Genomic DNA, 16,775 nt, shown 5'->3' with positions numbered 1-16,775 from the left:
TGAACATTATGTGATCTTTGTGCTTGCACAGGGGTTGCACTGATTGAACCTTAGATGCCCTGTGTGTTTGAGCAAGGGGTGTTCTTTCTGTTTGAAAATTATGTGATCGTTGTGCTTGCACAGGGTTTGCCCTGATTGGCCTTAGATACCCTGTGTTTTAGGGCATGGAGTATTCTGTTTGAACATCAATGGGATCTTTGTGCTTGCACAGGGGTTGCACTGATTGAACCTTAGATGCCCGGTGTGTGTGAGCAAGGGGTTTTCTTTCTGTTTGGACATTATGTGATCGTTGTGCTTGCGCAGGGGTTGCATGGAACCTTAGATGCCCTGTGTGTTTGAGCATGGGGTGTTCTTTCTGTTTGGACATTATGTGATCTTTGTGCTTGCACAGGGGTTGCATGGAACCTTAGATGCCCTGTGTGTTTGAGCATGGGGTGTTCTGTCTGTTTGAACATTATGTGTTCTTTGGTATTGCACAGGGATTGCACTGGTTGCGCTTTAGATGCCCTGTGTTTGAGTAAGGGTTGTTCTGTCTGTTTGAACATTATGCGATCCTTGTGCTTGCACAGAGGCTGCACTGATTGAACCTTAGATGCCCTGTGTGTTTGAGCAAGGGGTGTTCTTTCTGTATGAACATTATGTGATCTTTGTGCTTGCACAGGGGTTGCACTGATTGAACCTTAGATGCCCTGTGTGTTTGAGCAAGGGGTGTTCTTACTGTTTGAAAATTATGTGATCGTTGTGCTTGCACAGGGTTTGCCCTGATTGGCCTTAGATACCCTGTGTTTTAGGGCATGGAGTATTCTGTTTGAACATCAATGGGATCTTTGTGCTTGCACAGGGGTTGCACTGATTGAACCTTAGATGCCCGGTGTGTGTGAGCAAGGGGTTTTCTTTCTGTTTGGACATTATGTGATCGTTGTGCTTGCGCAGGGGTTGCATGGAACCTTAGATGCCCTGTGTGTTTGAGCATGGGGTGTTCTTTCTGTTTGGACATTATGTGATCTTTGTGCTTGCACAGGGGTTGCATGGAACCTTAGATGCCCTGTGTGTTTGAGCATGGGGTGTTCTTTCTGTTTGGAAACTATGTGATCTTTGTGCTTGCACAGGGGTTGCACTGATTGACCTTAGATGCCCTGTGTTTTAGAGCATGGAGTATTCTGTTTGAACATTATGTGATCTGTGTACTTGCACAGGGGTTGCATGGAACCTTAGATGCCCTGTGTGTTTGAGCATGGGGTGTTCTTTCTGTTTGGACTTTATGTGATCTTTGTGCTTGCACAGGGGTTGCATGGAACCTTAGATGCCCTGTGTGTTTGAGCATGGGGTTTTCTTTCTGTTTGGACATTATGTGATCTTTGTACTTGCACAGGGGTTGCACAGATTGAGCCTAAAATGTTTGAGTGTTTGAGCATGGGGTGTTCAGTTTGAGTATTATATGATTTCTTGCTTGCACATGGGCTTCAACGATTGAGCATTCGATGCTCTGTGTATTTGAATACAGTCTGCCCTATCTGTACTCTAGGTGTCATCTGTGCTTGCGTGTGGCATGTCCTGAGCATTGGTTATGTGCATTTTTTAGCATAACTTTCCCTAGGCTCTGAGTATGGGCTGCCCCGTGAATGTGAGCATGGCATCATGGCTTGCCCTATGTATTGAGCAGGGGTGGCTCCATATTTGTGAGTATGAGCTTCCCCGTGCGCTTGAGCCTGGGTTGCCTCATGTACTTAAGCATTGGTTGGCCTTTTTGATTCTTGGTTATGCATGGAGTACTGTGAGTGAAAGTGTTGGGCTCCCTGTGGCTGAGTATAGGTTACCCTTTGTGTATGAACTGGGAGATGTATGGGCCGGGGTGGCCCTGTGCGCTTGAGCATGAGTTGACCAGTCATATGAGCAAGGGTCACACTTTCGGCTTGAGCATTAAGCATCCTTTGCGCTTACAAATGGGTGTTTTTCCTAGAAGTGTTGGGCTCTCTGTGGTTGTGCATGGGGTTGTGAGTAAGTGCAAGGTGCTCAGTGTGCAATAGACTCAGCACACAGTCTGCACACCGAGAGGGTGCTACAAACTGAGGTAATGCAATCAAGATATGCAAATTGATTGACAGGTGAAGAAGAATTATGTCCCTCAGATGCTACTCTTAGGTGGTGGGCGAAAGTGGTATACGGTAAAAAAAAAAGGCGTGATACGCGGGAGGTTGTATATCGAGTCTGTATTAAAAGGCGTGCGGCGCAAGCCAACCAAAGACTAATAGAAGTGTTTTTGAAAAGGTGGAGAAGACATGCCCCACCCTTAGGTATTATAGCCCCGGGTGCATGAGTGGGGGGCTGGAGGTGTGGGCCAGACACATTTGTTAGCCCTTTCTCATACAGTCTCTTTGCAATTCCTGTTGCAATGAGGAGGAAAGACAATGTGATCTGAATGGAGTATCCGTAGAGGCAGGTAAACAAATATCGCACAAGGATGGAGTGAGGGTGAGCGGGTCTAAAATCCAAGATGGCCGCACGTCGTGATCTTCTAATGTCGAGGCGTCTCTCCTCTCACTCAGGGTCGTCTCTGATGGGTTTAGTTATCTCCCTGCAAGAAACAGAACAGAAAAATACACAGTGGTCAATGGGGTTGTTTCAATAGTGTTAAGCGCAGGAATGCCACATACCTATAATGTTATTTTTCAACTATATATCAGATTATTAAGTAAAGAATTATATTGTTTGACCGATATGTGTTCCACAAAAATATCAAATTTGTGTGTAATATCTATGCTTAATTCTAATATGGTGATATTTTTGTAAACAATTTTTAGGGCACAATATTGTCATAAAACAACATTTAGGACACAGCATTCTTCTACCATAACGTTTTTCAGGCAATTGTGGAACTTTACAGGTGCATTTGCTTTGGTCTCAGTATTTATCAGCCCTCGAAGAGAAATGCAAGGTGCAAGTCAAGGCCTGTGGTTGCTTCTACTTGGATACCAGTGCATGGTGTAAGTTTAGAGTTTTTGCTGTGTGGACTTGTTTGATGTCCCTATGTTGGGGTAGCTCTGCACGTTAGAGAAGAGAACAGATGTACATTCTGAGAACTCTGCTAGTGTCTTGATACTGAATATTAATGGCTGATGCAAGACAAAACAGGGGAGTACTGTAATGTGCATAATAGATTTAAATAGCAAAGTGAAAACGATATGCTTCAACCATGAGGGCACTGCAATATTATTCCAAAGTCCTTTTTTTAAAGTAGCCAAAAAAGTAAATCCATTAGTTCTGATTAAGTCGATCTTTGCAAATAAATAAACTCCACTGTTTGCTCGTGTTATGGTTAATTGGTTCTAAAGCATCTACATATTAATGGAGCTGAATATTTTGTAGATTATAATATGAAAGGTTGAAATTTTGCTTGTCTGTTTCTGAGTTTGTTTTTGAAAAATATGTTTATGTTGCTTATGTTTTCACATATTGCCTTGTATCCTGCCTAGCAGGAATTAATTGCAGAATGAAAGTTTGTACTTCTATGCAATACACTTTATTTTCTCAATGTTCGTAGATTTTGTTTCCTGGTTCTTAAGAATTTGTTGACACTTTTTTAACCTTACAGAAACCAAAATTGGTTTGTGATTACCTTGTAATATGAACAGTTAAGTCTGAAAAAGGCTTATTTTTCATTATTTATTTTATATTTCACGAAAATTGATTCTTTAAGCCAGCTAGTCACACAAGTGAATTATCATAATGTGACTTGTATAATTTGTAAAATATTTCACATGTGACAAATCATGTTGTACACCCCACTTTCATAATGTGTATTTATCGTTTCATTATTAGTCCGCATCCTTCTAGACATGATCAATGTCTTCAAAACAGTGTTTTAAGCAGGTGCAGCAGATGCAAACACGGTCCCATCTAGCCAAATAGTGAAGTCTTAGTTCATCAATAACTGAAAGGTATTCACTACCGTTGTCCCTCCCCCTCCCAGTACCCATGCGTACTCTCACCTATTGTGTTATAGAGTCCAGATTCTCAATCCCCACTTCTAGCAAGTAATGTCTACGGAGTAACCATATGATCTTAGGACGAGCAGTGTTTGGCATAAGCCACACATACTCATCACTGGCATCTTTACCATATATCATCACCAGGAACTACTGTACCATAGTTGGCAGGGGCCATTGTCCCCAACACGTTGTCATGTTCTCTTCAGCGTCTGGATAGCCTCATGGATGACAAGGATCCAGTGCTTAATTTGAGCCGGTGGTTTCCGGTGCTTGGCACCAGCACATAATTGTGAACACCAGCAATATGACAGTCGGCCACATGGTGGTGCTGTCTGTTTAATTTACAGATTAAAAGAATAACAGCTGTATAATACTTCAATATACATAAAAAAATATTAATTCCTGAAACCCATACCATTCTTATAGCTTTGGGGGCCTGGAATAGTCTGAATAATCATACTTGTAGGAGTGTTCTGGTTGATAGCCGCATAGATATTGTCGTTGGCAGCATTGGCAAGACATTGGGTGGTAAACTGCAGTGGCCTTTTAGCAAAGGTACTGGCACATATTTTATTACAAATTAAATACAGCAAACAGCACTCTACAAATCCACCTTACATAACACTCTATTCGCTAGTAGGAGCTCCATAGTAGTGAGCGATCGTACCCCAGGCAATATTTCCTTGACGTATCCTAGCACGGCCATCCTTGGGGAGGGAGCCAATGGGTTGTCTATCTTCCTCCTCAGTATGATGAACATATCTCACCGAAAGCTAAGGATTTCGGACATGCCCATGCAAATGTCAACATTCAGTCACAGGGTGACTGCAGCATTTATAACTTCTTTTTCTATCAGCCTGCATTTACGAAGCCGCTCCGGTCTGTAGTACGTCCTATGAACATATTCAAAATTTAACAAACAGTGTCTGTTTACCGAGATCTTCCGCATCGGGGACCAGCAGAGTTGCCATTGCTCATCTGTTATTTGGAGATGTAGGCCACTGTTCCAGCTATGTCAATTTACATCAGAGGGAGGGTCTTATGAAGTAGAGATTGTGTCATAGGGGTTAGATACGTTTCACCTTAGTTGAGAGGTGGCATAAGGTGGGCATAACTCATGCAATTTGCTGTAACGTAATTATGCAAAATGACATCATAATTACACATGATTACGAGGAATTACATGATTACTAACCCCACATTTAGTGCTATTTTCTTAGTGTGGAATGTTCCCTTGCACTCAAAATGGACATGAGGATGCTTTTTGAGTGAAGAAAATAGATACACTCTCTGTTCTTCTGCTCTTGTAGTAGGCATTATTGTCCCAAAATTTGCAGGTGGGCGTAATTGCGTAATTTTCAGTAATTTCGCATCACAAGAGTAACGCAATATTACTAAAACTACTCTAATCATTCTGGCATAATAAAAATTTCACCTGGGCATAGTGGCGATCCATAGGTGCGGGTACTCTCTGTGTGGGAGGCTCTGCCAGAATGAAAAGGGTAGTGTGCCTACAATGTGTGCTTTGGTTTAATAAATGGGAAGATGCCGAAAATGGAAATGTCACACATCCCTAGACATTGCTGCATCGTCAAAAAGGAACCATTGAGCATCCTGTGATTTAGGGAAAATCACTTAATCTCCCCCGTGCCTAAAAACAAATTAATGTGTCGCTGCACTTTGATACCTGATGTCTCGCATCTAGTACGTGCTACATAAAACTCTTAAAAAAAAGAAAAACGACTTTCTTTTCTTGAGTCTTAATCTAGTAAGGTGGAAGAGTTCCTTTGGTTCAACAGTCACTGGAGCACATGGGCTATCAAGTAGGGACATTTAGAGTAGGTTAAAGGGCGTCCTGCATCAGACTTTTAACGCCTTAACCGAGGCGGTTTTTCCGCCGCCGTGCAGGCGTTCTAAAGGGTGGGCAGGGCAGCGTCGGCCGTTGGTCGTGCGCAGCACTGGGGAGGGAGTGTTTGAGACGGCTGTGACCTCTTAGCACTAAAAATGCACAAGTCACTATTCTCCACTGTGCCAACCAAATTTGATTCTGCGGCTCTCTGGTTGAACACAGACCTCTGCAGTGCATTAAATAATAGAGGTTTCATAATGTACTACATTGCACTTCCCGTTGAATACATTTATTTTTCATTTAAGCTACCCATTATTTTTTATGTAGCTACCTGATGGTGAAAGACCTAAAAAACTAAGAAAATATTTTGGAGCTGATTTATGAAAGGCTTGCGCCGCCAGAGCATCACTTTTTTTGAAGCTCCGGCGGCACAAGCATCTCAATCAGATCCATGAGGCAACGAAAAGTCACCCTGCGTGGCTTTTCATGGCATTATACATATGGAGTAAGACAAAGCAGCGCTGCGTTGCCTTACTCTGTCAAGTAGGCGTTCCATGAGCATTGTGGTGGGTGTTCCCTTGCAACACCCATGGATTTTGACGCTGCCCAGGATTTACAAAACCATGTAAACCTAGGGCAGCACCAAAACCTTACACCTCCCCACAGCAGGTGTAAAGAGGAGAAATGTTTTAATTTCTCCTCGTTTTTTCCGCTTTCCATGTGTGTTGCATTCTGCAGCTCACATAGAAAGAGGAAAGCGCCTCTCGTGATTGTTTTTGTGCCGGAAGGTGCCCCTTCCTGCACATAAACAATCTTGCCTACATTGGGCCTCGGCAGCAATTTGTGCATCAACGCAGGGGGGAAGGACAGGAATGCACTATATTTCATAAATAAGGTGCATTTCTGCCCTTTCACATTGGCATTGGCCATCACAGCAAGAAGACTTGTGGTGTTGGCCTATGCCAATTCCTCATAAATGAGGCACTTTGTTTTTAGCCGCACCTTTGACAACGCTTCCACACTCACTGACCTTTGGTGTGATAAACACTGTTTAATATTATTTCCCCACTGTAAAAGTGATTTGCTATGGGAATTGTGGGTGTTTATGGTAGTTGATAGTTGTCAATGAAGAGGAGTACCAAGTTCTAGAAAACTTTGTCAGGAGGGGTTCCTTATTCCTAAAAAATCTTGACAGAGGGGTCTCGGCATCAACAAATTTGAAAACTTCTGCCCTACACTGTGATTGGTGGCACTTTGGTACTGCAAAAACAAGCACGCCTTTTCCTCGCAGCTGCCTCAAAGAGCTCAGAGGAGAAGACTCCACCTCACCTCCATGCTGTGGCGATTGACCCTCTGATCTGTCCAGGCTCCCCTGTGTTTCCCACACGCACCTCCAAGGTAACATGCCTACAGCAATGTATTGGAGAGCTGCGTTTCAATCGGTCTTAAGCCTGCCCAGAGACTGTGTTTTTAGGTCTCGCTAGACGAAAGCAAAAGCGAAGCTTTTGCTGTCTATGCGAGACAACTTATGTAGTTACTTTTCGGGGAATGTGGACAGCAAAGTGCCACGCGCATTTTCAGGCCGAGATTTGACCTCGTGAGCGCGCACGCCCAGCCCGGCGCCGTGCACGTCCCCTGCCACAGATTCCCTAAACACACACATGCACACGCATGCAGGAAGGCACACACACACACACACACAGACACGCGCGCACCCCCCCTACTTCTCCCCACTCACTGGCACTGGCACCCCCCCCCCGCACACACGCAGGAGGCACCTACACACACGCACGCACACACACATACATACAGAGACACCCCGCCCCCCGCCGCCACCGCCGCATACATACAAGCCCCCCCGCCCCCCGCCGCCGCATACATACAAGCCCCCCCCGCCGCCGCCGCATACATAGAATCCCCTCCCCCGCCGCATACATACAAGCCCCCCCGCCGCCGCCGCCGCCCCCGCCGCCGCCTACATTGAAGCGCCCCCCCAGCCCCACTTACCGCCATTATGCTTTATTCCTCTCATTTTACAGTGTGCTGCTCTCAGTCGCAAAGTGGTCCATCATTTATTTCGACTGCCCTTTCTCCGCCGCTCGCCACGAACACCTCCCACTTCCGGTCCTGCCCTCCCTCCCCCGCCTTTCCTTGTCTCTGTGTGTATGTTAAACTCCCAAGTGAAATCCGACAAAGACCTCGCCATACTCTGCATTAAAGCACCTGTGCCCAACAATTTACAAAAGAAGGCATTTATTATGGGAGTGTCACACCCCTAACTCCCTCCTGGAGCTACGCCCCTGTTATAGATATCTTGTACATGAAACTCGGATTTTCGATCTGGCACGCGGGCTGAGATTTACTTTAAGGCACAATTCTCCCCTGCTTGAGTGGACCATTGCTGTGAAATGCCACCACTTCCCCTTCAGCGAGGTTTGGTGTAATGTTCATTGTGCTAAAACATGAGCAGCTTTCCGTCCGAGCGCGGTATGAATAGGGCTTTTGTCACCGGGGAAGAATGGAGCCCGTGACGTCAGTGGTCGGAAGGGGAAGATGGCGCGCACACAGCCAGTTGTGTATGTACGAGCCTGTCTAACCGGCTCCTGCCTCTGCGGCTCTCTGAGCTCCAGCAAACAAGGATAATCCGTGAAATACGGACTTCTGTGGCCTTAAAGATGCAAGCAGGCCTGGGGCAGGGGCGTATCAAGGGTTTGTTTGCATCATTTCCGCAGCCAGACCTGTGTGAAGCTGTTTGTAAGTCTGACCAGTGCACCCCGAGGCTGCAGCACAGTTCTGCAGCAGGAACATGAGCAGCTGAGCTATTTTACCATCTATATTCCGAGATGTCCTTTCCCCCACATCATCTGTGTGGGACACATTCCAAATATCACCACATATATCATGCACCCACACTGAATGTTGGGGAAGGGGGTGTTTGTAGGGCCATTTGCAGAGGTGCACGCTTGGTGAAACAAGCATTTGCACTGCAATAGGTCTCGCATTTGCAAGAGTTGGAGCTGTTTAACATTGCAAATGACAATGCCTTTTATTTTTGTTTTCGTTTTTAAAACATAAATAAAAGGCTTTGTCATTTGCAATGTCTATAGCTCAAACTTGCATAAATGCGAGACCTATTGCATTGCAAATGCTTGTTTTTATTCTTTCTGCATTTAGACACCAGTTGAAGGGTCCTTATCCCAAAATCAACTCTTGCACTAATGTCTTCCACCTGCTTTATGTCATCTCTGTGCTACCTGCTTGCATTACCTCCCGATCAGTCTGAGCCCAGGGGGCTGCTCCTTCCTAGGGCAGGTTTACTCAAAGGTTTGACATCACAGTGCCCCACAGCAGTTCCTCCAAGAGGTATCTCCTTCATGCCACGAGGGACACAAACCTTAATGCAATGGCATTCACTTATACTATTAGAAACATGCAAAGAAATTGGAAAAGGGCATGCAGTGCTTTGAAGTACTTTGCACTGCCGTGAAGTACTCTGCACTGCTCTGAAGTACTCTGCAGTGCTCTGAAGTACTCTGCAGTGCTCTGAAGTACTCTGCAGTGCTGTGAAGTACTTTGCACTGCTGTGAAGTACTCTGAAGTGCTGTGAAGTACTCTGCACTGCTGTGAAGTACTCTGCACTGCTCTGAAGTACTCTGCAGTGCTCTGAAGTACTCTGCACTGCTGTGAAGTACTCTGCACTGCTCTGAAGTACTCTGCAGTGCTCTGAAGTACTCTGCAGTGCTCTGAAGTACTCTGCAGTGCTGTGAAGTACTTTGCACTGCTGTGAAGTACTCTGAAGTGCTGTGAAGTACTCTGCACTGCTGTGAAGTACTCTGCGGTGCTCTGAAGTACTCTGCAGTGCTCTGAAGTACTCTGCAGTGCTGTGAAGCACTTTGCACTGCTGTGAAGTACTTTGCACTGCTGTGAAGTACTCTGAAGTGCTGTGAAGTACTCTGCACTGCTGTGAAGTACTCTGCACTGCTCGGAAGTACTCTGCAGTGCTCTGGAGTACTCTGCAGTGCTCTGAAGTACTCTGCACTGCTGTGAAGTACTCTGCACTGCTCTGAAGTACTCTGCAGTGCTATGAAGTACTCTGCAGTGCTCTGAAGTACTCTGCAGTGCTGTGAAGTACTTTGCACTGCTGTGAAATACTCTGAAGTGCTGTGAAGTACTCTGCACTGCTGTGAAGTACTCTGCAGTGCTCTGAAGTACTCTGCAGTGCTCTGAAGTACTCTGCAGTGCTCTGAAGTACTCTGCACTGCTGTGAAGTACTCTGCAGTGCTATGAAGTAGCCGGCACTGCTGCAAAGTACTCTGCACTGCTGTGAAGTACTCCACAGTGCTGGGAAGTACTCTGCATTGCTGGGAAGTACTTTGTATTGCTCTGAAGTACTCTGCACCGCTGTGAAGTACTCTGCAGTGCAGTGAAGTACTCCGCAGTGATGTGAAGTACTCTGCCATGCTGGGAAGTACTCTGCAGTGCTGGGAAGTACTCTGAGGTCCTCTGCAGTGCTGGGAAGTACTCTGCACTGCTGTGAAGTACTCTGCAATGCTGGGAAGTACTCTGCAGTGCTGTGAAGTACTCTGCAGTGCTGGGAAGTACTCTGCACTGCTGTGAAGTACTCTGCAGTGCTGTGAAGTACTCTGCAGTGCTGTGAAGTACTCTGCAGTGCGTTGAAGTACTCTGCAGTCCTGTGAAGTACTCTGCACTGCTGTGGTTGGCCTTGAACATGGCTGTACTGTCCTCTCTTGCTCTAACCCTAATCTTCTTTTTGTTGGAGACTGCAAATACAATTTGTAGGCATACATGCTTTTTTTGTTCCTTTTTCAAACATGATGTGGAGTTCCTGCGGCTGTTTTTCTCTTGCAGGTGTCCATTAGTCCTTTTCCTGTACACTGACTCTGTCTTCAACTGTGAGCCCCACGCCGTTCCAACACGTTATTTTGTTAAAAGAATTTGTAAAGTGTGCGTACACCAAACGGTTTCATGGCGTTAGAGTCAAGGGGGAGGCTGCAACAGAGGGGAAATTGATTAGTCATACGCCTGGGAGAACAGCCATGTCTTAAGCTGTTTCCTAAACTGTGCATAGGAAGTTACAGACCTCAGCTCTGCAGGGATAGAGTTCCAAAATTGTGGGACCAAGACCGCACATCTAAGTCCCCCATGTTTCTTTCGTTTGAAAGAAGGTGGGGTCAGCAGATTAAGATGGGAAGACCACAAGTCCCGAGAAGGAATATAACGCTGGATCTTAGAAGAAATAAATGCTGGACTATTACCAGAAAGAGCTTTGAAAATGGTACATCCCAGTTTAAAAGTGCAGCGTTTTCCCACGGGAAGCCAGTGTAGACTTTTCATTAAAGACCTGACATGATGCCATTTGGGCTGGTGAAAGATCAGCCTAGCCGCTTGGTTCTGCACCAACTGTAGGCGACGTAGATGATAGGCTGGGATGCCGACATACAATGAATTACCGTAATCAATGCATGAGATAACCAGAGCCAGGATCACTAGGGTCAGGGCTTCAGTGGTCAGGAATCTACTGATCTTCTTAATTCTATGTAATTGAAAGAAGCAGGAGGAGACCACAGAGCCAATTTGCGCCTTCATGGACAAATCATTGCTGATCACTATGCCTAGACTTTTGGTAGAGCATGCTGGAAGTGGGGGGTTCCCAAGAGTGGAGGCCAGAAATTGGACTTCCACAGATTGGCTGGCCTGCCCATAAGAATCAGCTCGGTTTTATCAGGGTTCAGCTTAAGTTGGTTGTGATTCATCTATTCGCTGATAAAGTTCATGGTGGATTGGAAGTTGGACACAGAAGATGCTGATTGGTTGATATCAAATACAAGTTGGAGGTCGTCAGCATAGTTAAAAGTTCCAACCTTCCTTTCTCTCAAGGATCGGATCAGGGGTAATAAGTACAAATTAAAAAGGAGCGGGGAGAGGGAAGAGGCCTGGGGAACCCTGCAAGTCAATTTCATTTTCTTGGAGGAGAAGTTAGCGAGGCAAACCACTTGAGACCAGTTGCTGAGAAAGGAAGAGAGCCACTTCAGCGCCAGACCCTGAATCCCGGCATTGCTGCCAGGGTCAATCAGGAGATTGTGATCGACCGCGTTGAATGCCACTGACAGAGCAAGAAGTACCAGGGCCAGGGTGATGTTCCTGTCTGCCCCCCCTCTAAGTTCGTCCATGACTGCTAGAATGACCGACTCTGGTAAATGTGTGGGTCTAAAGCCTGCTTGACGAGCTTTGAGGAACTGGAAGCATTCAATGAAGGAGGTCACCGCATGAGCCACTAGAATTTTGCCTAAGTAGGGCAACAGGGAAATGGAACAATAGTTGCTGAGAACCGGGGGGTCAGAGCCAGGTTTCTTCAAGATAGGGATGATTTCCGCATCTTTAAATATGTTTGGGACTATACCCAGCTTGAGAGAGTTGTTCAGAAGCAAGAGAGGGGGGTCCGGGCAAGTGAGAAAGGCTAACCGTAATATGTATGGCGGGCAACAGTCAGTAGGGGAACCGGAATCAACCTTCTTGAGCAGGCCAAAGAAGGCATCCCTTGAGATCAAAGGAATTTGATTAAGTCAAAGAGGGTTTTTACATATAGGATGAGAGAATGTGGGAGGGATACAGGTAGGAATGCTATATTTAATAGTGGCAATTTCCTCAATGAAATAAGAATTGAGAGAGTCGCAAAAAGATTACGAAGGGGTAGGTTTCAACATGAGCCTGTCCGGTTTGGAGAGGTCATCTACGATTGAGAAAATATCCTTGGCCTTATTTGCTGAGTTTAGAATTTTCTTAGAGAAGTAGTCCACCTTAGTTTGTAAAATAGCCTTTTTGTACTCTTTAAGCTGTGTTAAAAATATGTCCTTCTTGTCTGGGGAGTAGTGACGTCTACAGCTACATTATGCGTGAGGCAGAGCAAGTTTCTTTAGGTCATTGGAAAACCAGCGTTGGGCATTATGAGGTCTCATGGTCTTGGTTTTCTTCATGGGGACAACACTATCACTTGCAGATTTGAGTCATATCTTAATGCTTTCTGCCTGATTGTGGGGTGACTCCTGTTCTGACGGGGCGAGTTAGTCAATAGCGAGCAAAAATTACCTGTGTTTGCGCATCTCCAGTTTCTAGCGTATCGTTCTCTATTCGTTGGGGCTTGATGGAATGAACACTAGGGAGAGAGAATGTAATAAAATGGTGGTCTGACCAAGTGCAAGGGGAGATTAATAAATTAGAGATCTTCAAGTTAGATGTCCAAACTTGGTCGAGAATTTGCACTTTTATGTGAGTGGCTACATTGACATGCTGAGTACAATTCATCCCGGAGAGCAGATCTGCTAGTTCGACTCTCCCGTATGTCGTGGGGCCAATAATTGAAGTCCCCAATTATGAGGATTCTAGCATTGTTAATGGCTAGATGGGAGATCATGTCACCTAATAACTGGGGGAAAGTGGGCATATGACCAGGGGGTCTATAGAACAGGGTGCAAATAAAGGAAGACTGAGATTAATCAATTTTGTTTCAAAACTAGGATATCGACTGAGGGTATGCTCATAACCCCTAATGAAGTAAACTGTAGTTTCTGAAGAATGACTGCTGCAACCCCTCCGCCTGCTTTACCAGAGGGCCTGTTTGCCTGAAGGATATAGTAGCCAACAGGCATTGCTGCGAGGATGTCGGGGAATGCACTGTATTTAACATTGTACAAAGCGTCCTTGCACAGCGCACAATGTGCTGCCTGTGTTGTAAGCAGGATTGTTTTTGTACAGGAGGGATACCTTCCTGCACAAAAACAATCCTCTGAGGCATTTTCCTTTCTTTATGTGTGCTGAAGAATGCAGCACACATGGAAAGAGGAGAAAACGAGGAGAAATAAAGATATTTTTTCTCGCTACGCCTCACCTGGGGATGCACAGCATTTTGACGCATGCCCAGGTCTACCAGTCAAAAGTCCATGGGTGGATGTGTAGGAACCCCCACACTCCACCCATGGAGTGCCTGATTGGGCCAAAGTATGCAACGCAGCGATTTGTGCTGCGTTGCATTACTCCAAATTTAGCAAGCCAATTAGGGTCACGCAAGACAACCTTGCGTGGCTTGATAAATCTGGCTTAGTAGTTGTGTCGCCCTTGCGTCCCCTTGCATTGCGCAGGAGTTATGCAACTTAATAATAAATTTGCCCCAAGTTTAGTCTTGTCTCACGCCATGGTCCGGCATGCTCACCCCTCGCTGGGTCAGCGCCTACCCAGGGAGCAGCATGGCAGAGTTTCTTGTTTTCCCCAGAGTGCTGAAGCAAGAAGAAACTCTGCAAAAAGATGCACCTGCAACAAGGCCATTAGAGGGAGGAGGAGGGTGTGTCGGAGGCAGGGGTGTTTGAACACTATATCCAGCTGCATTTACAATAGATTTTTTAAACAAGTCTACCATTATTCATGTTTCAATGGTGATATGGCACCAGATGCTGTAGCTGCCTGGTTTTCCCTTTCCTTAGAGAACACTTTCTTATGCTTAGAATGTAGTGCTCGTGCCACCTGGCATAAACAGGAGAAACGAGGCCCTGCATTTAGTCTTTGACTCAACTTTCCCAAAAGTTTTGTTATAAAAGATTTTAATTGACCTTTGAAAGGTGTAAAACAGATCTTAAAAAAACATTTCGCTAGCCAGAATCAGGTCTTCAGAGCTTAGTTTACAAATGCCATTAAATACAGTAAGAAATATAGCAGTGGCGTAGGAAGGGAGTCGTGGGACCTAGTGCAAGCAAGGAAAGTAGCCCAAATACCATAGTTAAGTAGTAAAAAACTATAATAAGGGGGCAGTGGGCTCCTCAGGTGCCTACGTCCCAGTTCTACTGCATCTATTCCACTATTGATAGCTACATCCCAGAAACGTAGTCTGCCGATTACATAACCCGTTTTACGAAGGTGTTCATTTAGTAAAACAATGCGCTTCCCAAAAGACACCTTACAGTCTTGGCAGGGAACTGAAGTAGCTGGTAGTGGTGTTGAGATTGTTGCAGATTTTGTTATGCTTCCGGGTGATCCCCTTGCTTCCAAGGTTGTTTTTTAGTTCTAGCATTCAAGGCCTGTTGTAACTTATTTTGTGGGCTTAAAACCAACCCCGCTTGTGATTTGTTTGTTTCAGTGCCCTTTAAAAATCCTTGATTGCTAGTGGTGAGTCCTGCCTATTTGCCCCTCCATTTTCTCTTCATTTCCTCCCACGCAGCAGGAACAAAGTACTGTCTCATTATACTATGATTTTTTATCTGTTCTTTAGGGGATATTTATTTCTTGGTTTCCTGCTCTCTTTTCTGTCTGCCTGTGTTCAGCTTTGGTGCCATTGCTGCTTATATTTTACTATAGAATTCCTTCCTCCCATCTTCTCTTATTTCCAGTTGTGTTAGTGCTGCCCCCCAGGCAGTGCCTCCCACTCCTTCGCTTGTATTTTTTTTAGCTTTTTTCCACATTTCGATGTCCACTGTCAGTTGGTCTTTTTTGGTAGGATATTTGTGTGGTTTGGGCTTCCTTTTAAGGGAGATTGGGCATGTTGACGTTTTCTTTGTAAAAAGGAAATAGGCATTGCAGCCCCTCCAACTGAATGGATGACGTAGATGTCATGGGACAAGATAATACTAAATGTAAAATGCGTTGTTAAAATGAACAGACCATTTCCAGTGCATTTTTTGACACTCATTGGACAGCTATGCACCAAAGACTGCAATGTACCAACCCCAGCCTACAGTGCAAATTATACTGAAGGTAGAACGCACACAGCTTTTGGTGTGAGTTAATTACCATTTCTTCTGGCACCCTCGAAGAATCATCTCACCTGCCCAGATCGCATTTGTCTCCATCAGAGCACTCCTTCAACAGACGCCTTAAGTTCAGAAGACAGAGAATGAAACGCATATTTACCGAAGAGGGTAGGTGGAGTTCAGTACACAAGTACAAATGTACACAGGTGCTGCATTAACTAATGTTCTCGTGTAGTTATCACACAGCACCTCTTGGCATGTGCGGGGCTACTCATGGGCATTCAGTGCTCTGCCAAAGTGAGCCTTCATTTTCCCCAGCGAGCACAGTGCTTCATTGAGCCCCTGCACCACACTGCAGAACTTAGAGTGTGTAATATTGTTATATAATAACATTTCTGTGCTTCTTGGTGTTACATGCTGTCGCCCAATCCCCTCGCAATTTGCAGCTTGACCCGTCTCCCTCCCTTATCGCTGTTTACTTTGTGCACAAGTAAGTATCCTTGGAAGTAGACTAGGTGCTTTGTAATATTTAAAGCAAAAAGGAACAATTAATGGACAGAATGCAGAACAATGTCATACGTTCACCCCAGTACAGAGATCTGGGCCTAAATCCATCGTTCTTTTGCTTCCCGTGCCATTTCAGTTTGAACCCAGCCATATGCAAATCGGTCTTGAGCCTGCACCCAATGGGAACAGTTCAGCCCGAACTGCCAGGCCAGGACCTCCCTGGACTGGAGACAAGCATCCTAGGACTGGTTTCGGGGTTTCACCCCTCATCAGCCGGGATAGCTTGACTCCAGTGGCATGGAGAGCACAGGACCAATGTCTGGGCATACCCGTCCCACTCGGGGTGACAAAAGCAAAAAGAACAGTTGATGGACAGAATGTCAATTGTGTGTCTTTTGCTTCCTCACCCTATGTGCTCCAGGTATGCCCAGACGTGGGTCCCGGGCTCACTGTGCAACTGGATTCAAGCTATCCTGGCTGATGAGGGGTGAAACCCTGAAACCGAGCCTAGGATGCTTGTTTCTGGTCCAGGGAGGACCTGGCTTTTTTTTTGTTCTGATTTGTTCTGCATTCCGTCCATCAATTGTGTGTCTTATGCCTGTAATATTTAAAAGCATAGTGTGCAGGTGATCTTAAGTCATGCGTGACTACTTCAGGTATTTGTAGCCTTTTAGC

The 16,775-nt window shown here is 45.4% G+C and overlaps 1 protein-coding gene across 2 annotated transcripts in view; it reads right to left on the bottom strand.

Moving 5' to 3' along the window:
- Nucleotides 1-2,195: 2,195 nt before the first annotated feature.
- Nucleotides 2,196-16,775, bottom strand: part of LOC144799299 (transmembrane 4 L6 family member 4-like) — a 49,155-nt gene continuing 34,575 nt past the window's right edge. The window contains exons 5-6 of one of the 2 annotated variants that reach the window (XR_013603785.1): nt 15,634-15,715; nt 2,196-2,575 (exon numbers count right to left, since the gene is read on the bottom strand). Coding sequence is in view for 1 of the 2 variants with exons in the window: in XM_078670532.1 (XP_078526658.1) it covers nt 2,564-2,575 (12 nt within the window). In the remaining variant the exon portion in view is untranslated. The remainder of the gene's footprint in view (nt 2,576-15,633; nt 15,716-16,775) is intronic. The other variant, XM_078670532.1, reaches the window with a different exon arrangement.

The sequence above is a fragment of the Lissotriton helveticus genome, chromosome 12, assembly GCF_964261635.1.
Source record: "Lissotriton helveticus chromosome 12, aLisHel1.1, whole genome shotgun sequence".
Classification (NCBI taxonomy): domain Eukaryota; kingdom Metazoa; phylum Chordata; class Amphibia; order Caudata; family Salamandridae; genus Lissotriton; species Lissotriton helveticus.
The sequence above is the reverse complement of the archived record's forward strand: the minus strand, read 5'-3'. Positions and strand labels throughout refer to the sequence as shown.